Below are 25,497 nucleotides of genomic sequence, written 5' to 3' on the forward strand. Positions count from 1 at the left end.
TGTAGGTGCATTGCAGCAGGACACTATGGGCCGGAGAGGAACACCTGGCTTGTGGATTTTTGGTAACCCATAAGGCTGTGGTAGTTGGCAGCCTGTGGCATGAAGAAGCTGCCAAGTCGAAGCAGAAATTTTCTCTGCTTTAAACCATGCATAGACAAGTTTATTAACGCATGATTCCAGACGTCCTAAGACTTTGATGGGCGGATCCATCACGGGTTCATATACGCTGGGATCTTGTAGGAGGACCAGGGCTTTCTCTAGGTAGGCCGACAGGGCCAATACGACAGTGCGACGTCCCTTGTCAGCGGGAAGCACAACGATGGTGTTGTCCTTTCTTATAGAAGAAAGAGTGGCGTGCTGACGGTGATTAAGGTTTGAGCTGGTGGGCTGTGTGCTTCAGAGGATGGAGGCTGTTTTGAAAGGGATTTCATTAGCAGCTTCTTCAGGGAGGTTGGTAATGCTTGCTTCTACTCCCATAGCAAGCTGTGATTGGTGGCTTTGACAACATGATGGCGAACTTCATTCCAGCGGTCAAAACGTTGAGTTGCTCGGTGGTTAGTTGCTTGCTGCTCAGATTTAGAACGAAGGAAGCTGCATTAGTTGAACAAGTGTTTGTTAATTTGGCTTCTCTGTCCAAATTAACAAATTTCCGTTGTTGCGAACGATAAGTATCAGAGATACGGTTAGCTTGGCGACAAATGGTATGCACAAATAGGTGAGATCCTACCTTGTAGTTGCTGCAAGAGCCTGAATTTATTGTAGTCATTATTGTCATTGTAGTCATATTGTACTCTTGATTTCGTAGTGGAGATGGGTTATCCACAATTTCAAGGTTTGTAGGCCGAAGTTGAAACATGCACGGTCCATGCGAGCGTTATTATATGGGGCTTTATAGAAGAAGCCTTTAGGAATGATGCCGTTGGTTTTGCACCTATGCACAAAGGTTGTCTGTTGCGGGCTACCAAATTGAAGGCCTTCTGCAGTTGAACGTAATCACTGTAAACGTTTTGGCCATAAAGAGAATGTCTAAAATGTAAAAATTGAACTAAAATGTTACAGCACAGCAATATATAGGTAGTAACTCCTACATATACTCAGACCTGAAATGGCATGCACAGACAGGGAGATATATGCACCAGGGTACGTTCTTGCACAGACGATAGGGTGATTTGAATCAGCAATGTTTGTCACAATGTAAAAGGTAAATAAATGCAAAATCTTGATTAACTCTATAAAAATTAGCTAATTTCATCAAAATTTTGGAGTCAAATTGACTGCTTTAGCAGTTTTAGGTATAGAACTAAAATTTAAAAGAAAACGTGTGCAAAATTATTTGCAATTGTGCATGATGTAATTTAATGGAAAGTTAGGAAATGCCAAGGGCTGCAAAACTGCAACAATTTAAAGTCGGTAAACAGTCAAACTGATTGTCATAACACTTCTAGCGTTAAAAGCATATTTACTCGCTATACAACAGACTCGCATTTTATGATCAAATGTGAACTCAAATATAAACTGAACTGAATGAATATGAAATTTTGGGAAACACATTTATTTACCTTAGAAAATTAGGTTTATCTTCTATTTTTTAATATTTGAATAATAGCTTCAATTCACAACAAAATCCTTACCTTGAATGCCATATGTTCTAGAAAGTGAGCCACTCCATTATTTTTATCATTTTCATATCTGCTACCAGCATCAATCCATAAACCAACCGTACAAGTGGGTATACCAGAGTTTTCAGTTGCAACTCTCAATCCATTATTCAAAGTGGTTATTTTGGTTTCTGGAACATTGAGAAGAGTCTGAGCATAACTAACACTTGACAGAGAATGGCTTGATACCTAGTGAAAATATTACATCGTATTAGTTTTTGTATTAATTGCTAAACCAAATTATATTAAATAATTCCTTCACAGACAGACCACAGAAACAAGGGGGGGGTCAATCTAATAGCAGTACAGGCATAATTAAAATTATATAGGCAAAAGATAAAATGATAAAAAAGTACTTTACACTTTATGAATGAAATGAAATTGAATTATGAATGAAATTCAATACAATTAGTGAGGTTCTACTAATCCGGTAAAAAAGAGAGGAAAGGAGTAATCCAAATTAGCGAAAACTTCAAATTTGGAATATAACTGTATGTAAATATTTTAAAACTGCAGTTCATAAATACCATCAAATTTATTCACAGTCCAGCAAACATATCAAGTTAGATGGTATTTAGAGCACAAATAGGATGAAAACGGCGCCTCCGTAGCCAGGTGGGAAGGAGCAGCAGTGCGTAGCACATGCTTCTTGATTAGACCGGGGTTCGAGCCCGTCACCACCAAATACGGAGGATGCGGAAAGGTCAGGGAATGACCACCGCATATCCCGGAGCAATATGGCCTTAAGTTGCTAATGCTCCTAAAAACTAAAAAAAAAAAAAATAACAATAACAGGATGAAAACATTTTTTTATGAAAATACTTTACAAATAAAGTATTATTTGGAAAGTACTTATTATGGGTGTAAAGTACTATTTGTAAAGTACTTATTAAGGGGCTTAGAGGGGAACAGGTATCCTGTGTGTTATCAGACACTCAGCCTAAAACACTGATGAATCCAATATCTCTCTATTACAGAAGATTTAGGAGAAGTCCGGTTGGCCTGCCTCCCTAAAATCCACTCATGCACACCTTCTCGATGGTAAGCCCTGTTATGTCACTTAGGTGGCAACGAACGTGTAGAGTGGTTCTCTTCAAGACGCCTGGTCAGCGTGAAGAGGAAAAGACCAAACCCTCCAGCATGAGAGCACAACAATACAAATGGCCCTCAGTCCCCAGCAGCTTTCACTCTCCCTCTTACGGCAGCGAGAGGATCAGAGTGGAAGCAGAGGGTGCTAAGAATCTCTGGGTATGACCAGGCTGCCATGCACGGAAACTGAACTTGGCCTGTTATAACGTACGATCACTCATTGATGAAGACAGGATATTAGAGCTGGAAAAGGAATTAGAAAATGGGAATTGGAATATCATCGGTTTGGCTGAAACAAGAAGAAGAAATGAATCACTTATAAGTTTATCAAGTGGAAATCTGCTGTACACCAATGGAAACAGTGAAAGGAGTGAAGGTGGAGTTGGGTTTCTGGTCCATAAAGATTTTAAAAACAACATTTTGGAATTCAAAAGTACATCACCAAGGGTGTCAAGGCTAATACTCAAGATTTCTAAGAGGTACAAGCTAAAGATTATAATGATTTATGCACCAACATCGAGCCATGATGATGAAGAGGTTGAAGAAATGTACACCGAAATTGAGTCTTCTAGATGAGCAGAAAACCAACTACACTATTATTATGGGGGACTTCAATGCTAAGGTTGGAAAAAGGCAAAACAGCGCAGAAAGAGGAACTATAGGAAATTTTGGAATTGGTGAAAGAAATAAAAGAGGTGAAAGACTTTTGGATTTTGCAGAATCTCAAGGACTGTCAGTAATGAACACTTTTTTCAAGAAAAGGGTGAACAGAAAGTGGACATGGAAGAGTCCAAATGGATTAGCAACTAATGAAATCGACTTCATCCTCACTAACAGAAGATATATTGTGAATGATGTTACCGTCCTGAATAAGGTAAATGTTGGAAGTGATCACAGAATGGTAAGATGTACACTTGATATAGATGTAGGAAAGGAAAGAAAAAAACTGACTCGAGTAAATAATACAAAGGTCTTTGAGATAACAGAGGAGGAGAAAAAGCAGTATGTACTGGAACTTAAAAACAAGTTTGAGCTTCTGCAGTCTGCTCAGGACCAAGATATCGATGAGGAATATTACAACTTTCTGAGAGTGATAAAGCCCAAGAAACTTATAGGGAAACAGAAATCCAAAGAAGAAAAAATTAGTCAAGAAACACTTGTCGTGATGAACCGAAGACGACAAATGAAGAGCAAGAAAAACACTGACAGGGAGAAAATTGAGTATACTGAGTTATGCAAAGCCATTAGAAAGAGACTCAGAGAGGACATAAGAAGATTTAACACAAGAAAAGTAGAAAAAGCATTAAGGGAAAACAAAGGATTTAAATCAGCAGCCATGAGCAGTAATACAGAAAGACAAATGATACTGAAACTGAAGAATAGCGATGGTGTACTTATAAACAGCAGAGAAGGCATAATTCAAATAGCAGAAGACTACTACAGAGAATTATACAAGGAGCGAGGGAATGATACCAGCAGTGGGGAAGATGGATTGCAAAGTAACAACACATACGACATACCCAATATTCTTCCTGATGAGGTAGAACATGCATTGAAGAAAATTAAGAATCGGAAAGCCCCGGGGGAAGATGAAGTTATTGTAGAGTTGTTAAAATTGGGAGGAAGAGACATAACACAAAAACTGGCAAGGCTCTTCACAAAGTGCATTAGAAAAGGTGTGACACCTAAGCAGTGGAATAATGCAATCATAGTTTTGCTGCATAAGAAAGGAGATAAATCAGAAATTGGAAATTATAGACCAATTAGCTTGTTATCCCACATCTACAAGTTGTTCACAAGGGTCATTACTAACAGATTAGAAAGAATACTTGATGAGAATCAACCGAAAGAGCAAGCTGGCTTTAGGTCAGGATTCTCAACTATGGATCACCTTAGCATTAGCATTAGTAGAGGCATATGATGCAAGAAAGCCAGCTTATTCAGCATCAGCCAAAAAAAAAAAAAAAAAAAAAAAAACACCACTCCCATTTCACCCCTCTGTTCGTTCGAAATACCTGTCCAGTTGAGCTTTAAATTTGTTTAGGCTATCAACTTCAACAACAAGTGATGGAAGTCGGTTCCACCAACCAACCGCCCGCTGGCCAAAGGCAAATTTCCGCACATCTATCCGACATCCGTCCTTCCTCAATTTGAATTTATGCCCTCTGAGGTGATTATTCTGAGCAAGATGAAGAATCCCATTGGCATTGAGCATGCTCAAACCATTCAAAGCCTTATACACCTCTATCAGATCACCTCGCCGGTGCCTAGTCTCCAGACTCTAATTTGCAAAACTTAAGCCTTTCTTCGTAAGAGCAACCCTTTGTTCCATTCACTAATCTTGTTGCCCTTCTCCGTACCCGTTCCAGCAGCTCTACATCCTTCTTGAAATGAGGCCTCCAGACCGTATACAGTATACAGTACAGTACTCAAGATGTGGCCTAACCATTGCCTTATACAAGGGAGTAATCACCTCCTTATCCCTGCTAGAAAAATTCCTGTATATCATTGACAAGACACCATGAGCTACTCTTGCAGCTCGTCTGCACTGCTCAGAGAACTTCATATCTGCCTGCACAATTACCCCCAGGTCCTTTTCATTCTTCACCTCTGTCAGTGTAGTACCGCAGAGTTGATACGTTGCTCTGGGGTTACTGTTTCCCATATGTAGTACTTTACATTTGTCAATGTTAAACTTCATTTGCCACCTCTCAGCCCATCTGTTCAACCTTTCCAGATCCTGTTGCAGCAGCATAGCGTCAGTAGTGTCCTTAACAACCCTGCCAACCTTTGTATCATCTGCAAACTTGGACATTAAACTTGATATCTCATCATCAATATCATTCATAAACACCAAAAACAACAACGGACCCAACACTGAACCCTGAGGAACTCCACTAATTACATTAGTCCACGTTGAGCAGTGTCCAACTATTGGAAATTGTTGGAAATCATAGTTTTGGAAATCATAGTTTTGCTGCATAAGAAAGGAGATAAATCAGAAATTGGAAATTATAGACCAATTAGCTTGTCCCACATCTACAAGTTGTTCACAAGGGTCATTACTAACAGATTAGAAAGAATACTTGATGAGAATCAACCGAAAGAGCAAGCTGGCTTTAGGTCAGGATTCTCAACTATGGATCACCTTCACATAATATCACAGCTAATAGAGAAAGCCAATGAATATAAAACACCATTATGCCTGGCATTTGTGGATTATGAAAAGGCATTTGACTCCATACAGCATAAGGCAATGTTTCGGGCACTAGAAAGACAAAGCATGGATACCCCATATATTATGATTTTGAAGAAAATATATGAGAGTGCTACCTCCTTTATGAGACTAGACAAAGACAGTAGCGAATTTAAAATCAAGAAAGGAGTTCGACAAGGAGACACAATATCTCCGAAGCTGTTTACTGCTGCCCTTGAGGAAGCTTTCAGAAGATTAGACTGGTCGCAGAAAGGAGTCAATGTGAATGGAGAGTACCTAAACCATTTACGATTAGCAGATGACATTGTGGTTATAAGCCACGATCCCAAAGAATTAGAGGAAAATCTTAATCAGTTATGCACAGTTAGTAAGGATTTTGGACTAAAGATGAATATGGCTAAAACAAAAGTAATGATGAACAAGTATGCCATGGAAAGGGAAATAATGATTGAAGCAGCAGTAATTGACAAGGTGGAGTTATATACTTATCTGGGACAAGTTATTAGCTGTAATAATGATAAATGTCTGGAAGTCAAGAGAAGAATAAATTTTGGATGGATAGCATTCAGGAAATATAGTCACATACTGAAGAGCAATATCCCAGTTTGTCTGAAACGTAAAATAATGAACCAATGTATACTCCCCACCATGACTTATGAAAGTGAAACTTGGGCACTCACCAAAAGAATGGAAGAGAAGCTGAGAACTACACAGCGAAGAATGGAACGAATTATATTGGGAATCAGACTGTTAGATAAGAAGAGAAACACGTGGATTAGGCAGCAAACTCAAGTAAAGGACATTCTTATCAAAACTAAAGAACTAAAATGGTCTTGGGCAGGACACATAGCTCGAAGACATGATGACAGATGGACTAAGAAAATAACAGAATGGTACCCAAGAGGAGCTAGAAGAAAACTTGGAAGGCAAAGGCGGAGATGGATAGATGAAATTCATGAGTTTTTGGGTAAATGGATTCATGAGTAAATGGATGGCCAGTGCTCAAAACAGAAGGAACTGGAATGTTTCTGGAGAGGCCTTCACCCTGCAGTGGATTGAAAATGGCTGATGATGATGATGATGATGATGATGATGGGTGATTTCAATTTTCCTCTAATTGAATGGAGTAAATGGGAAGGAAACTCGACATGGGGAACAAAATTTTAAAATCAACTAGATGACTTATTTGTATCACCATATCAGGGAAAGTACTAGAGAAAAGAATATCCTAGACCTCATCATCACCCATGAATCAGATGGCATAACAGGACTGACAGTAGAGGAACCAGTAGCAGGAAGTGATCACGGAGTTCTACGGTGGATGATGACGAGAGAGGTAGCAGCAGTAAAAGGTAAAGGAATGGGTTTTAATTTCAGAAAAGGAAATTACGATACCTTAAGGTACTACATGGCCTCTATTAACTGGGTAAATATCACACACAGAATGAATACATTTGAACTGTGGTATGCTTTTAAAAAATTAATCACAGATGCCTTGAATGCGTATTTACCATTAAAAAAAAAATACTCCATGAGGAGGGTTCCACGTTGGATGAATAGTGAAGTTGCCACATTACTTGAGCAGAAAAAGGTGGCATGGAAAGGTTACAGAGCAATAAAAAGTACTGAAGCCTATAACAGCTACAAGATGATCTGTAATAGAGCCACAGAAAAGGTTCGACAGGCAGTTTATGAGAAATCACTAGCAAACAGAGCAAAGAGGGAGAAATCACTAGCAAACAGAGCAAAGAGTGGGGAATAAGGAATTCTTCATATATATAAATGCCAAGAAGAGCAGGACAAACCAGATTGGACCTCTACGTAAGGGAAAGGGGATAGTACTAAATACACCAGCTGCCGTTGCAGATGAACTCAACAGTTATTTTGCATCGATATTTACAAATGAAAAACCTTTTGTGGCAATGGGAAATTGTGGGAGCGAAGTTGAAAAATATGTAATTAATGATATTGAAATTTCGCAAGATTATTTAATGAAAAAACTTTCGAGCCTACAGGCCAGTAAGGCTCCTGGAGTTGATGGAATATACCCTATAATCTTAAGGGAGGTGGCAAGTGAGTGCATTGAACCATTGAGGCTAATTATGTGAGCATCACTAGACTCTGGGAAGATTCCCTTGGATTGGAAAAGTGCCCATGTATCTCCCATACATAAGGGTGGCTCTAAGAGTGAAGTGGGAAATTATTGACCTGTCAGTATGACTTCAGTGGTAGGGAAAATCATGGAGGCAATGATCAAGGGTGGAATTCAGGATCATTTAGATCGAAGTGAAATTCTCAATGATACTCAGCATGGTTTTGTAAAGGGAAAATCATGTTTAACAAATCTGGTGTTCGCTATTTTGAAAGGGTCACTCACGAGCTGGATTTAGGGAATAATTTCGATATTGTTTATTTAGATTTCAACAAAGCTTTTGACTCAGTACCACACGAGCGGCTGCTTTATAAGATAAGCTGGAACAGGTTGGAATCACTGGGAAAATCCTTAGATGGATAGCAGGATGGCTTCGGGGCAGGAGGCAGAGGGTTATGATAAATGGCTATTCCTCAGATTGGGTTGATGTAAGAAGTGGGGTTCCCCAAGGATCAGTATTAGGACCACTGTTGTTTTTAATTTTCATAAATGACATCGATGAAGGGATAGAGGGCGTGATGTCTAAATTTGCAGATGATGTTAAAATTGGTAGAGTAGTTAATGATCACTGTCAAGCTGAGTTTCTTCAGAGAGACCTAGATAGACTTCAGGAATGGTCAGAAAAATGGCAGCTATGCTTTAATCCAACAAAGTGTAAGTTATTACACCTAGGAAACAGTAATCCCAAAATAACTTATTCACTTGGTGGAGTTCAACTAAACCCAGTACTGGAGGAAAGGGACTTGGGTGTTATGATACGGTCAGTCATGAAATTCTCTGAGCATTGTAAACAGGTTGCAAGGAAGGCCCATGGTGTCCTATCGATGATCTATCGAACTTTTGCAAGTAGAGATAGGGACGTGATAATCCCATTATATAAGGCTTTTGTTAGACCCCACTTGGAATACTGTGTTCAAGTATGGAGACCGCATCTAAAGAAAGACATTGAGCTTCTTGAAAGGGTGCAAAGACTGGTGAGATCGACAAAAGGGCGTCCTTATGAAGAAAGATTTCTAATATGTGGGTTGCAGAGTTTGGAAACTAGACACCTTAGAGGAGATTTGATTGAGGTGTTTAAGGCTCTGAGAGGCATTAATAAAATGAACGAGGACGAAAGTTTGAAGATTATAATTAATGCTAGAACTAGGGGACATAAATTCAAGTTATGGGGGGAAATGTTTAGATTGGACTGCGGGAAATTTTATTTTAGCCAGCGAGTTATAAATTACTGGAATAAGTTGCCTACATGGGTGGTAGAGGCTGACAGTTTGGGGAAATTTAAAGGTCATCTGGATAATACCTTCGGGTCAGGGAAGCATATAGGATGATAGGTTCAATTTCCTTTTCTTTTATTAATTATTATTAATTAATTTATTTATTATTTTTTTTTATCATTGTTTTATTCGGTTGTTTTTATTTTTTTTTTGGCTAGTGCAGCATAAGCCATAGGCTTTCTTGCACCATGCGCCCATTACTAATACTAATACTAAAATAAAAGAAAATGTAACAAAGAATTCAAATCAAACGGAACGCACAATTTTTAAGAAATAAACTGCGTTAATTGTTAAAACTATGAATTGAATCATATGAACATGGTCCATCCTTAATTATACTGACTTTACTGAAGAAATTACAAATGTTCCGGGTACAGTGCTACAATTCTGCATCACAGGCCACCCACAACATGGGTCAGGTCTTCAATAATTTGGTGGTTCCAATGTTGAAACCTTCAGCATTGGGATGGGTGCAGTTTCAGTTTTTGAATGTAAATAATTTAATACAATAATACCAAAAGTTAATATATTAACTTATAAAGTAACTGTTTTCATTACGTTTTTTTCCAAGCAATGCATTATAGTTTTGTGTAAATTGTATTACACGTGATTCTACTCTACTCTGATATCTTTATATATATTGAGTAAATTATCTTAAAAGGTACGATTAATTTCTAGATTTAAACTATTTTAACCCCCCTCCCTCTCAGTACTGTTTTTCCAGTCCAAAAAAAAAAAAAAAAAAGCCCTTTTGTTATTATTATACAGCACATCAGTACCCAAGGCCATATAAAACTGGCACTACAGAATCAGCACTAAAAATGAAATCTAAAAGTTTCCTACAAAACTGAAATGAATTGAAAAATTAAAATGTTCCTATAAAAGTGCAGCTTAAAAGAACACAAGGATCATTCTTCACTGCAAATTCACCATACAATTTAATATGTTCACTGCTTTCTCATGCAAATATGCAGCAATTGGGGGTGAAATCACGCTACTTTTATAACTTCTTCCAATTTGACTGCATTAATTGTTAAAAGAAAAACTGGATTTTTTGTCAAGTAAATTTCACGGAAGGCTGATTAATTCAGTCATGGTGAAAAGAATGTCCAAAATGTCTTTGCCCTTTTCAATCCAGTTTAATTCAATCCTGTGGTCAAAAAGTTCATTAGAAAAGTTGGCAGTGAAAGTATTAAGTAACTTATCACAATACATACTTACTTAAAGCATTTTCATTTTTTATCTCTCTGTACATTAAAACAGTTTTCCTCCTAGTAATATTTATTCGAGCCAATAGGAAAAGAGAACAAGGCAATTACATCACTACCAATGGAATCAATTATTGACAACTGCCTTCACAACGTTCACCAACCTCGTGCTTCCCTGTCTAACATTTGATGTTTCATTGTAACGTTTTTATATATTAATGAATATTGTATACAAAATTTGTAAATACAGTAGTTTAGTATTTTGTAAATATTTTAAATATTTGTATAGTTTGTAAATATTTCAGTTAAATATTTTAGTCCTGCTCTTTGGGATGCAACAATATTCCTCATGCATTATGGAACCCAAGACAAAAGGCCTTTTCCTAAGTGACCTATGTAAATGCAGGTAAATAATTACATAGTGAATGAATGCTGCACACTACAAATGCACAGGTAAATAATTACACAGATTATTTCCTGATTAGATATCGATCATAGTGAAATAGTGTTTTTTGTCAGGTAGCACCCCAACTCAGTGTTTTTACTCTGTGCAGAACACAATACTCTGCATGAGGTGGGTTGTGTTGTTCCTCTGGCCACTTAGCCTGGGGGGGGGGCCTGTGGAGAGTCACTAACACTCCCCAGTTTCCATCACTGCGGGGAGGCAGGTCAGACCACATTAGGAGAGAAGAAAGCTCTGGAGGGGTGAACCCTGGTGTAGCCTAGGCATCTAAGGAGACCTCCCCCCCCAAAAAAAAGAAAAAAATTTTTATTGGAAGGAGATATGTAATAGAGAGATAGAAATAGGGTGGGATAAAAGAGGCAGAGAACAGGGGGGGCGCAATAGTTGAGGCACTAACCTGATTTGAAAGGGGAGACAGTAAGGTACAAGATGCCCATCCTGGTTCAGAGAGTGCAAGTTGAAAGTGGGTGGTGGGGTGAGCCCCCATGCAAAAGGGAATAGGGCCACCTAAGGTGGGGAAGGACACTCAACCACCCCCGGGTGGTAGGAATAAAAGAACATATGGAAAGAGCTTCCCATGGTGGAGCGTGCTTTTTGCAGCTCTGTCCCACACTAGCCTGGGGGTTATCCTAATGGCCAGTGTCAGCATCCCACACCATGCCAGCCAGGAAAAGCTACAGCATGGTGTCAGCTTGGATAACCATGAGGCCACCGAGGGCCTGCATAGCCATCAGTCTGTCCAGTGAAGAGGCTAAGAGAAGAACAGGCAATTAATAATAACTTTCATTCACTCAACATTCACACAATTTTACTTTTTATAGTTTTTTCTTACACTTCGTATTTTCTTTTATATATTAGATTAGATATTGATCAGTGCACTTCAACAGGTGTCTTTTATGTAGAAAAGATTTGACTTACTCCATCATACCTCTTTTAATATGTAGCTGTTACGTAGGAAAGCATGCACGAGAATTGGTGAGCAAAGTGAGCAGGGGGTGAAGTCCCCTAGTTGATTATTAAAATTATTTTTACAAAGGGTATATTCGTGTCCAGACCCTTTGGAGATTTGATTTGAATTTATCGTGCATGGGCAGCCTTAGACCATGATGTGCCAAATCAAAGGACATAGAAAAAATAACAGAATATATTAGCAGTGAAAGGGGAGAGAGTAAGGGGGACCCCCTGGTCCTCCTTAAATCACTCCCATTACAGAATGGGAGTGATTTAATTTTTACTATCCCTGCCAATACTGCAGCAAATGAAAATGTTTTCTGCATCTAGATATCTAATCCAAGAAAGCAAAATTCAGCTGCAACTAGAAATTGCCAATGTCATATTTCTGCATAGCAAATGACCAAAAAATTTGTAAAATTATTATGAATGTTTCTTTTATCTATTTAATTGCCTATTTATTTATTCATTCATTTACACACTTCACAGGGAATGCATACCCTAGATAATGGTGAGAAAGCTGAGCATTACAGAGAATCAATACAAAACAGTCACTAGTATTGGCGAAATTTAGTATCAGGTTCCCCAGGCCTGGCAGATGAACAGTCGAAGTGGAGGACATAATGCTAGCCACTGTGAGTAGCCTACACCCCGAAGGACAATTGCATGATGAGTTACAGGGAAAGACTACATGAAGGATATGAACCGAGAATAATAGTTGCGATTAAAAGAAAAAAAAAACACTTACAGGAAGGGTCATGTTTTTAATCAACTTTCATTTTTGTTTAGTGAAAAAGGGATAGATTTTTACGTGACTTCGAGACGGATTCGAGCAAAAAAAGCAGCATGTCACTTATTTCAACTGTTTGTTGGCCATGCCCAGGGGTACCAGATACTAAATTTTTACCCTAGTATTAAAATGCAGTAAAATCTCATTAATACAAACTTGGTTTATATAAAGGCACTCATTTATATGAAGCAGGATAGGCTTTTCTATGTACATGTGAAAGGATAGGCTTTCCTATGTACATATATTCGTTTATTACAAAATTCAGTTAATATGTATTACAAAGTTCGTTTTCACCCAGTAAGAAATAAATATATTGTCATTTTATATGTTTAATACAAATCATGGCACAGATGTCCGATTATTGCCCCTATTATTGCCTCTGGCCACCCAGTTCCCTATTTCCCAAAGGATGGCACTGGCTTGTTAGAAATTACTTTTGCGTAAACAAAACCAGTTTATGGTAGTTACAATATAAAAGTGCACTCGGAAAAATGTCTTTCTGAAGGATGAGCTGTTAAATTAACAAACGAATAAACAGTTTTGAAGTGAAACTTCTTTAGGCAAGCTCCAGGCAATTTTCACATGGGAGTAACTTGCATTCGTGGATTAACAAAAATTGCAACAAAAATGCAACAACAAACAAAGTCATAAGTAAACACATTACAGATGATCTGAACAACCAATTATTATACTAGGTTGAATGCACCAGTTCTTGTCCAATCATTGAAATTAAGCAGCATTAAGCCCAGTTAGTAATTGGGAGGGTGACCAACTGGAATACCCGGTGCAATTAACTTTTCTGCCTTTTAATTGGTAAGGTAATAAAGTGTAAATCTGCACTTTATATCTTTACTGATATAGCCTGTGGATAATATTCCTCCTTAAATATCATTTTCGCTTATTAGGATCGCCATTAATAGAATTAAAATTCAATTTGTAAACATGATCACAATGACCGGCGCTTACTAAATATCGTATAGCGAACCAATCATAACACAGGGCATATAGAGCACGCATACGTGGATTTACAAAAACTACCATCATCATCATCAGCCATTTTCAATCCACTGCAGGATGAAGGCCTCTCCAGCAACTTTCCAGTTCCTTCTGTTTTGAGCACTGGCCATCCATTTACTACCAGAAACTCATGAATTTCATCTATCCATCTCCGCCTTTGTCTTCCAGGTTTTCTTCTAGCTTCTTTTGGGTACCATTCTGTTATTTTCTTAGTCCATCTGTCATCATGTCTTCGAGCTATGTGTCCTGCCCAAGACCATTTTAGTTCTTTAGTTTTGATAAGAATGTCCTTTACTTGAGTTTGCTGCCTAATCCACGTGTTTCTCTTCTTATCTAACAGTCTGGTTCCCAATATAATTCGTTCCATTCTTTGCTATGTAGTTCTCAGCTTCTCTTCCATTCTTTTGGTGAGTGCCCAAGTTTCACTTCCATAAGTCATGGTGGGAAGTATACATTGGTTCATTATTTTACGTTTCAGACAAACTGGGATATTGCTCTTCAGTATGTGACTATATTTCCTGAATGCTATCCATCCAAAATTTATTCTTCTCTTGACTTCCAGCCATTTATCATTATTACAGCTAATAACTTGTCCCAGATAAGTATATGACTCCACCTTTTCAATTACTGCTCCTTCAATCATTATTTCCCTTTCTGTGGCATACTTGTTCATCATTACTTTTGTTTTAGCCATATTCATCTTTAGTCCAAAATCCTTACTAACTGTGCATAACTGATTAAGATTTTCCCCTAATTCTTTGGGATCGTGGCTTATGACCACAATGTCATCTGCAAATCGTAAATGATTTAGGTACTCTCCGTTCACATTGACTCCTTTCTGCAACCAGTCTAATCTTCTGAAAGCTTCCTCAAGGGCAGCAGTAAACAGCTTCGGAGATATTGTGTCTCCTTGTCGAACTCCTTTCTCGATTTTAAATTTCCAAAAACCAATTTTAAAAACCACCAAGAGAATGCAAAACAAAATTATTCATCTCCACACCATTCTACCACTCTGTACGAGGTACAAGCGATGCATGACCCAACCAGTAACTCTACTGACTACATCATGCTATTCCTTTCGTCATTCTCCACCATATTTAATAAAAATTTTCGATGGAAAAAAATTTATAATTCAACATGTCGAACACTAATAGTGAGCATTGTAAGGCGAATAGAGCACATATACACGTGCTATGCGACCCCCGAAACCACCTCCATTGAGTACAAAGGAGAGATCTAAGCTATTTCGACAGCAGAATAAATTACAGAGTGCGAGGGAGTTGAACAAAGAAGCCAGAGAAGGTCCATCCACATCTTCAGAATGGCGCCTCCGTAGCCAGGTGGGCAGGAGCAGCAGTGCGTAGCACACGCTTCTTGATTAGACCGGGTTTCGAGCCCGTGACCACCAAATACAGAGGATGCGGAAAGGTCAAGGAATGACCACCGCATATTCCCGGAGCAATATGGACTTAGTTGCTAATGCTCCTAAAAACCAAATAACAACAACAATAGCATATTCAGAGCCTTACATCTCTCCAAAAATGTTAGAAGTGAATCTGGAAGGAGTCATGGAAATTGAAACTGCAAGTGAAAACTATGAACAGTCCTCAAAGCCCAGTCGCAAGCGAAAAGCCAAAACCGACTGCTAAAAGTACTCCATCAAATCGTTCAACATGTAGCGGGCATAATACACAGCCAGAGCAGCAACAGGATTTTAAGAAACACCGCACAGTTTAAATGTACATTCCTGGATAACAATTTCAGTTCAGTCTGTTCCGTGTGTGATCGGCTTTGGTTCAAGAATGATGTGAAGACTGTAGCAGCTCAAGATCATGCTCTTCTTCAAATAGCATTTCCTAATAAGGATGTAAGTCAAATTCCGGCCTGTAACAGCTGTCGTGGCTCTCTCATGAACAAAGTAATTCCAGCTCTATCGAAGTTGACTGGTTTTAAATATCATCAAATGACACAGCACTTGCCGAAACTAGATTTGGTAACGGAATGTCTCATATCTCCGAGGCTCCCATTCATTGCCTGCGCATTCATACGGTCAATATGGGATCCTCAGTCAAGTGATAAATGTTCACTTAAAGAAGTTTCACTTAACTTCTACTATACATGCTTGGAGCACACTTTTTTCCTAAGTTGTTTACATACACTCCCTCGCTCTCCACGGGATTAAGGTGAGTTGCAATTGTTACACCAGTTCAAAGAGTCTTTTGCTACAGTACACAATAATCTATTTCTTGTGCCATTTTATTTGAGCTGATGTCTTTTTCGGAACTTGTTTCTTTAAATTATTTTAAAATTTGTTTATATTAAATCTTATCTAGCAGTGTCATGGTGACAAAACGTAAATGGACGGAATTAAGCCTGGAAATTGCACTGAAAATTATCTAAGAGGCTGATAGGATGGATCAAAGTAAAATGGACATTGCAAAGGAATACATCCATTTACCTACTTTATCTACAATACTGCTAAACTGAAAAAAAAACTTCAAGTGCTTGAAACTGGAGCAGCGATAAAAAGCAGGAAACGAATTCACAGCACAAAACACGAGAAGCTTGAAACAAAACTTTTTGTGTGGTACCAGCAAATGCGTGCATCTATTTGTCAATATCAGGTCTGATTTTGCAAGAAAAGGCAAATTAACTAGTTCAATAACATGGAATAAGCATCTTCAAATGTAGCAATGGCTGGCTCCAAAGATTTAAAGACAAGAATAATTTGGTTTTGCAAAATGTTCTGGATTAGTAAACAAAAAAAAGGCTACAGACTGGTTGTGTTCTACGCAGTCCATTCTTGAAAAATATGAGGCAAAGGATATTTTTAATTTTTATGAGACAGGTTTATTTTATAATTTGCTGCCAAACAAACAATTGCTGTTTGAGGAAAGCCTTGTCGTGGTAGAAAATTAAGTAAATAAAGACTCACTGTTCTGTTATGCTGAATTCGGATAGCAATACAAAACTATGCTCACTTGTGCTTGGTAAGTTTTCCAAGCAAAGATGTTTTAAAGAAGTTAACCAACGTCCCTGTGATTATGAGGCCAACAGAAGTGCTTGGCATATGGTCAGAATTTTTCCGTCTTGGTTATCAAAAGCGGACAGAAGAATGGCTTCAGAAAAAAGATTCTATATCATTGTACAGCATATTCTGCTAAGAGACTTAAGTTGACAAATACACGGCTGTTGTTTTTACCTCCCAACCCCACCAGTTTTATGCAGCCACTGGATCAAGGCATTATTTATAACCACAAAGTAGCACAGCTCTGATTCATACTAACCACAAAGAATATAGATCTCACCTGATAAGATACTTGATTCAGAACATAGAAAGAGGGAATAATTTGCAGCCAAATTGGAATGTCTTGGATTCATTACATAATCTTGCTATTGCTTAAAGTGTAATATTGCATAAAGTGTAATAATCAACTGCTTCAGAAGAGTGGCTTTGGAAAGAATATCAAATATCAACATTGAGGAATGGAAGAATTTGAAGTAGAATAGGGATTTTGTTGGCAAATTTGAAGAATTTGTGAAGGTGGATGATGAAGTTACTACCACCACAGCAAGCCAACACCAGAAGAGCTGCTGAGCACCAAGCAAAATCATGATGTTTTTGTTACCAGTGACAGCGAAAGTGAAGAAGCACTGCCATCTAAAAAAAAGATGCCCAAAATACATTGAGCATAACAGAGAATGTGTTGGCCTGCAGTAGCATTAGCAAAGGCACATGATGCAAGAAACCAAGCTTATATAGCATCAGCCAAAATAAAAAAATAAAAAAAAAAACCCTTATTTCATCCATTCACTCACTCCAAATGTTTGTCAAGTTCTGCCTTGAATCTATTTAAGCTATCAACTTCTACGACAGGTGGAAGTTTGTTCCAGCAATCAACCACCCACTGGCTAAAGGCAAACTTTCGCACATCTATCCTACAACCGTCTTCCCTCAATTTGAATTTATGCCCTCTCAGGCAATTATTCTGAGTAAGAGGAAGAATCCCATCAGCATTGAGCATGCTCAAACCATTCAAGGCTTTATGCACCTCAATCAGATAACCTTGCAGATGCCTAGTTTCCAGACCCTGTAATTTGCAAAACTTAAACCTTTCTTCATAAGAGCAACCTTTTGTTCCATTCACTAATCTTGTTGCCCTTCTCTGTACTCATTCAGAGAAGGGCAACAGGATTAGTGAATGGAACAAACACCTCTACATCCTTAAAATGAGGCCTCCAGACCTGTATACAGTACTCAGGTGTGGTCTGATCATTGCCTTATACCATTGATAAACTAACAACTAGAGTGTACTTCCCAAAAAATGTTGCCAGCTGGGTAGCATTATGAAGTAGCCAGGTGGGGAAGTGTGATGCTTTGCAATATTATAAAATTTTCAGTTATTTATTAATGTGACTTAAGCGATCCAGGGCAAAAATTAATTGCATAATTTAGATTTAATGATAATTTGTGCAACAAAAATTGAAAAAATTTAGTATTGGCTAGTTATATTTAATATTTATTTAAAAAGTAGAATGGTTTAATAACAAATTTAGAAAAATAATTTTATTATAATTCAATGTAAAAAAATAATAATGAACAATTTTTAAATCCTTACAGTGCTTTTAACTCAAGATTAACATTTTATATACTGTACTTCTTTTCTTCTTAGAGGCCCAGTTGTCTGCAACTTTTTTATAATCAAAGTCTGTTGGATCTTGGCCTTCTAATGAAATCAATCTTGTGTTTTATTGGTGCATCTGCGACTAGCAAAATCAACAATAGATTGTTTAGGGTACTCTGCTTCATGAGATTCCTTAAACAGGTTTTAATTTGTTTTAGAGTGGAAAATCTTTTCACATTCAGCTGTGCTTATAGGTATAGCCAGTCCAATGGCAGCTAGCTTTGCTAAATTTAGGAAAGATTTTTTTTAAACTCAAGTCTTGTTGAAAATTTAAGCATTATTTGTTTTATCTCTAAATTTTTGTATGACTGTCTTTTAAACAATTTTGATGGAACTGCCCATTCTAGTTTACTATTTTCATAGTTTAAAATTGCAGGGCTTCTCTTTTTAGAATAATGCTTAAAATGAATCTCAGAAGCCTCATTTTGATCATGGCTTTTTGGATTGAAAACTCTTGAAAAACAAGAAGTGATTGGCATATCCCGAAATCTTGATTCTAGATCAGTGATTCCCAAACTACTGAGATCTACGGACCCTTTATAAAATCAAAAAAAAAAAGTTCACAGACCCCCTTCAAATATAAAAAAAAAAAAAAAGTCTGCGGATCCTTATATATAAGATATGCACATGTTATATGCATATATATATATGGTCGACCACAGTTTCGCGGACCCCAGTTTGGGAAACGCTGTTCTAGATGGATAATAACTGTGTCTGTGTATTTATCACAGATTATAATCTTAAAAGCAATAGCATTAACATCTGAACAATCAATATGAAGGTCTGAATATTCACCTACAAGATGTAGATGGAAATTTTTAAAATGATTAAAATGTCTTTCAATTCCATAATGCTTAGATCGGGTCTATTTCAGTAAAATTAACATCTTGCCTTTGCCAAACTTTAGACAATTTAGACAAATGAGGTAGCACATCTGAAATCATCATTAAGTGAAGCTACAAAATTGTATGTCCTTGTATATCTGCTTAAACCTTCAGCTGTGATGTCATTTCGTTTAGTGGCTTCTCTTTCGAGTGCAGCAATGACACTCACCAAGGACTTTTAAAGACTGTACAGCAAAGTCAACAGACAGCCACCTAAGTGCCACTAGCCATTTTAAGTTTAATCTGAGAAATGATCAGTATATTTTGGTTAAACCAGCCATCCTAACAGATGAATTTTGGAAGAAGAAAAACAGTTGTCTTAAGATATCATTAAATTTTACTACATAAGGCACCTCCGTAGCTGCTTGGGCACTAGCATGAGCCAGGCAGTGGTTTATACAATGGCAGTTAACCATGAGTCCATCTGCTTCGTCCTTTAGTAGTTTTGCTACTCCTTTGTGCTTCCCAATCATGACAGCTGCTCCATCAGATCCTAGACCCACCACTAGTTTCAATAGTTTCAGCTTTGCCATCAACAATATTACAGGTTGATATAAAACTAACACTAATCACTTTTTTTAAGTTGACAAACATATTTAATGTATATAATAAGCTGCTTCAAAACTGAGATGTCTGTCGTTTCACCACACAGAACACTGAAATAATCTGTAAAACGCACATTTTTTAGTATTTCACATCTAATTTCTGAAGCAAAAAATGTCAAACAGTTCTTGCATTATTCTTTCCGAAGTGCAATGTGCATTCTTTCCAATTTCAAGATGGTTTAAGTATGTACAACTCATAGCCTTACAATGCTCAAGCAATTTTTGGTACAATGTAGTTCATGTTTCGCTAACCATAGATTTAAAGCTCCCACAAAAGCAACTGTCTGCAAGTTATTCAAAACTGAAATTGATTGTTCAATTTGTCCTAATCCAGATTCTTTGAGTACACATTCTTGAACTATATCCGAATCAATGTGTAATTTGCTTTGTTCATGGTCAATTAAACTTTCTTTTCAAAGTCTTTTGCATGGTATAGTCACTTCCTTGTTTGTGGGTTGTGTCTTTCAGTATTTCATACATGAGGGACACATCATTTCATTATCCTTTACCACTAACCAATTAACTGCTTGAAACCAGTCACTGTTTCCACCGGATAATCAGTATTTAGAAGCACATTTTTCATTTGAAACAGTGTTTCATGAGAAACAGCAGTACAGTCTCTGCAATGTCCTTGTGGAAAATTGCAGGCTCTGTTGTTCTTTTTGTAATTTATTTTTCTTAAAGAAACTTAAGAGTGTTGTTTTCTGATTTAACTTCTTACTCATTATGGGTTCTTATTTTATTGCAATATATATTATTATATTTGTGCACCTGTACAGAGACCAAGACAAACAATACATCTAACATGCATTTGATTCTCCTTTGTGAATTGTGCAAATGTGATCCCAATTCACAAAGGGGGACACAAGTAATTACAGACCTGTTAGTTTAACTTCTGTTCCAGGGAAATTAATAGAGGCACTGGTTAAAGAAGCACTGCAGGATCATCTAGACAAGACTTCAGTTATAGCTTGGGCACAGCATGGGTTTGTTAAGGGGAAGTCTTGTCTGACCAATCTGATTGGATTCTATGATGTGGTCATAAAGGAATTGGATGCAAAGAATAATTTTGATATCATATAATTGGATCTTAGAAAGGCTTTTGATACTGTTGCACATGAAAGAATTTATTCTACCTTTTCTTCACATCCACTTAACCTACAGATTCATCCCACCCCAAGGTGTTTTGCTATTTCATCTTCTAGTCAAGTTCTTACAACTCCAAAATGCCCTGGTGAGATTGCGCACAGTTCATGTGGTAGAATTTTTCTCCGTGTGGTCTGTATATGTTAACAGAAGTGACTCCTACAGGGATGGGATACACTTAAAAGAGAAAGAGTGCAAGAATATTTGCTGTGCTATCAAGGCAGTGTCAGGTGGGATCAGTTGAGATCATCTGCAGGCAGAAGTGAAAGAGATTCTTGCACTGCTTCTAGTGGAATGAACAGCAGCTTGGAAAGCATGGGTTCAGGGATTTCAAGAACTGCTGCGAAGACCAGCAAGCAAGACTTTTGTGGATTTATTGAATGATTGCTTTCTAAGAAGCACGTTAGAGAGGGAGTAACAATCAATCAGAAGGGGGTAGCGTACCAGTTGATTGTTTTTTTTTTTTTTTTTTAGGAGCATTAGCAACTAAGGCCATATTGCTCCGGGATATGCGGTGGTCATTCCCTGACCTTTCCGCATTCTCCGTATTTGGTGGTCATGGGCTCGAACCCCGGTCTAATCAAGAAGCATGTACTACGCACTGCTGCTCCTGCCCACCTGGCTACGGAGGTGCCAGGGTACCAGATTGTAAAGACTAACCTTTATGGTTTTAAGCTATCAACTTCCACAACAACAGATGGAAGTTTGTTCCAACAATCAACCATTGCCTATTTTAAAATAGTGGCAAGGTAGGGTTAAAAAAACCTATGACTAACCATGTCAATCACAGCTACTAACAGTGATCAATCGGAAGAGCACCAGATTGTAAAGACTAACCAAATCTCCAATTTCCCTTGATACACTTGGAATGACTGATTCTGGAACAATGAAGAAACAACAATTTGGTTTGCGTGATAAAATTGCATCGGAAGGATTCTAACATTAAATAACTTAATATTTTCATCTGCATTTCATTTTTCCCTTTCAAATGATTTCACCTCTTTTACACAGTGAAAGAATTCAGTAGTGAAAGAATTTCAAAATTGTATTAAAGAAGTGTATCAACATTTGGATAAAAAATTGACTAAAATTAATTCCAAATCAGTAACATTGGAAAGCATTAGCAAAAGCACATGATGCAAGAAAGCAAGCTTATATTGCATCAGCCAAAAAAAACAACAAAACATACCCTTCTCATTTCACCCATCCACTCGATCCAAATGTTTGTCTAGTTCTGCATTGAATTTGTTTAAGCTATCAACTTCTATGACAGATGGAAGTTTGTTCCAGCAATCAACCACCCTCTGGCTAAAGGCAAACTTCTACGCATCTATCCTACAACTGTCTTTCCTCAATTGGAATTTATGCCTTCTCAGACAATTATTCTGAAGAATCCAATCAGCACTCAGCAAGCTCAAACCATTCAAGGCTTTATACACTTCAATCAGATCACCTCACGGGTGCCTAGTCTCCAGACACTGTAATTTGCAAAATTTAAGCCTTTCCTCGTAAGAGCAACCCTTTGTTCCATTCACTAATCTCGTTGCCCTTCTCTGTACTCGTATCAACAGCTCTACATTGTTCTTTAAATTAGGAGTCCTGACCTGTATACAGTACTCAAGGTGTGGCCCGACCATTGCTTTATACAAGGGGATGATCACCTCCTTATCCCTGCTAGAAAAATTGCTACATATCATTGACAAGACACCATGAGTTACTCTTGCAGACCGTCTGCACTGCTCAGAAAACTTCATATAAGCCTGCACAATTACCCCCAGGTCTTTTTCACCCTACCACTATCAGTGTGGTACCACATAGTTGATACGTTACTCTGGGGTTACTGCTTTCCATATGCAGTACTTTACATTTGTCAAGGTTAAACTTCAGTTGCCACCTCTCAGCCCATCTGCTCAACTTTTCTGGATTCTGTTGCAGCAGCATACTGTCATTAGTAGCATTAACAACCATACCGACCTTCATTTCATCTGCAAACGTGGACATTAAGCCTGATATACCATCATCAATATCATTAATGAATACAGAAAATAACAATGAACCCAACACTGAACCCTGGGGGACTCCACTAATAACATTTGACCACGAAAAGCAGTGTCCATTGATTACCACTCTGTCTTCTCCCACTCAACCATCCCTTTATCCACAGTAGCGATTTGCCTGCAATGCACACTCCTCCAATTTGTTCAGCAGTCTTCCAAGTGGAACAGTATCAAAGGCCTTTCTAAGATCCAAATATATGATATCAAAATTATTCTTTGCATTCAATCAAATTGGTCAGACAAGACTTTCCCTTAACAAACCCATGCTTTTTTTTTTTGTGGTAATTGTTGGTGCATCAGCTTCTGTGGCCATAATGCACCTCCCCAGGTTTTTTTTGCAGTACTATGATCCAAGCACGAGGCGGGACTCGAACCCGCGACATTTGGGTTGCAAGGCAGGCACTTTACCAAACTGGCTAGCCCAGTCGGCCATACAAACCCATGCTGTGTCCGAGCTAAAACTAAAGTCGTCTAGATGATCCTGCATGCTTCTTTAACCACGGCCTCCATTAATTTCCCTGGTCTGTAATTACCTGTGCCTCCTTTTGACCCTCCTTTGTGAATTGGGGTCAAATTTACACATCTCCAGTCCATAGATACCTCTCCTGAGTCCAAGGAAGCTCTAATAATTATGGCTAACGGTTTGCTTACTTCCTTTGCTGCCTCCTTTAATATAACTGAATGGATTCCATCCATCCCAGGTGCCTTTATGTTTATCTTCAACGATTTCTCCTATACCCTTTACTCTCACTTATTACAAGATTATATAGCTTACTGCCAGTTTAATACACCTGTGGCATTCCCTTCCTGAATAACTCCTCATGTGTGAATGTAGAAGCAAAATATTCATTTAGTTTGTTAGCTATCTGGCAGGATCATGCACAGTTGAATCATCGACATCAAGTGGACCAATCTGATTCATCCCCTTCCGTCTAGTTTACATAAGTAAAGAACTCTTTGCTGTTTTTCTTTGCATCCTTCGCCAAAGATTTCTCGTAATCTGACTTTGCCTGCCTAATCTAGTTTGTGACTTGGTAACAAACTAGCTTATATCTATTATAAGCTTCTGTGTGACCTGTAAATTTATATGTAAACTTCGCACAGTCGCAAAAATTCACAATTTCCATATTTTTAAGGTCATTGCGGTCTTGAAGGTGAAATCACATTATCTGAACATCAGAGTAATAAACGTATATTGCTATCTTTTGGGAATATTATACTATAACACTTACGTGCCCAGGCTTCAAAGATTTGGTTAAAGCAGTAGAAAATCGTAAAGCTCTCAACGTAGCCATTTCTACTACGAACCGGCTGAACTCCAAAACTGGCGAACTAAACAGTTTCTTTACGGATCTGAATGATTGCATGGTCAAAGTAGCAAAAACGCACTATATTAGCCCATATACACTGTCATTAATTATTTTCTTTTATAATTATATGATAATTTCTAAATAATTCAAACTAAGAGTCTTCACCCATTCCGTTTGCAAATTGCACTTATTGCGTAATCGCTTTCAGAAATTGATAGGATGAAAAACCAGGGTGAAAGGCATGAGTGAACACAGTGGAACTATCACAGGACACAAAAAACTGTGTTATTTTAATGTAAAATAAGTAATTAAAAAATTCCTCCTTAAGGTCAAGGAAACGGGAAACATATTGAGGAAAAAGGATAGACAGAACAGGACTAGCTATGTTTCCCAGGGGCAAAGGTTGATGAAGCAATCTCTCCTAACAGGAGAGATTGCAGGGATCTCTCCTAACAGGAGAGATCCCTGTAGAAGCAATCTCTCCTAACAGGAGAGATTGCTTCTACAGGGATGGGATACACTTAAATAGAAAGGGTGCAAGAATATTTGCTGATGCTATCGAGGCAGTGTTAGGTGGGTCAGAAAACTGCTAGCTTGGGAGGAGACAAAGACCAATAGATTGACGGTAGCCAGAGGTGAAAGAGATTCTTGCACTGCTTCAATTAGAATAAGCAGAAGTCTGAAAAACAAGATGCATGGTATTTCAGAGACTGCTGGGAGCCATTGCGGTATAAGTAAACACATGGGTTGTGTTAGGGTAGCTAAGAATAGAAACAGGTGCAAGTATACTTGCGTGTACACCAATGCTAGGAGTTTAGTAAATAAATTTGATGAATTTGAGGTATTGCTCAAAACATCAAAGGCAGATATTGTTGGGATATCAGAGACGTGGTGTCACACAGATATAAGGGATGCAGAACTGCAATTTGGGGAGTACAACGTCTACAGAAAGGATAGACAGGATAGGAAGGGGAAAGGGGTTATGCTATTA

The 25,497-nt window shown here is 38.0% G+C and overlaps 1 protein-coding gene across 1 annotated transcript in view; it reads right to left on the reverse strand.

Moving 5' to 3' along the window:
* Positions 1-24,533, reverse strand: part of UQCR-C1 (Ubiquinol-cytochrome c reductase core protein 1) — a 222,114-nt gene extending 197,581 nt beyond the window's left edge. Inside the window, exons 1-2 of the mRNA XM_090387126.1 lie at positions 24,429-24,533; positions 1,632-1,847 (exon numbers count right to left, since the gene is read on the reverse strand). Coding sequence (XP_090243252.1) covers positions 1,632-1,847; positions 24,429-24,491 — 279 coding nt within the window. The 5' untranslated portion in view covers positions 24,492-24,533. The remainder of the gene's footprint in view (positions 1-1,631; positions 1,848-24,428) is intronic.
* Between the last annotated feature and the right edge of the window lie 964 nt (positions 24,534-25,497).

Source organism: Mastigoproctus giganteus, chromosome 13, assembly GCF_048544385.1.
Source record: "Mastigoproctus giganteus isolate SK-2022 chromosome 13, ASM4854438v1, whole genome shotgun sequence".
NCBI classification, from domain to species: Eukaryota; Metazoa; Arthropoda; class Arachnida; order Uropygi; family Thelyphonidae; genus Mastigoproctus; species Mastigoproctus giganteus.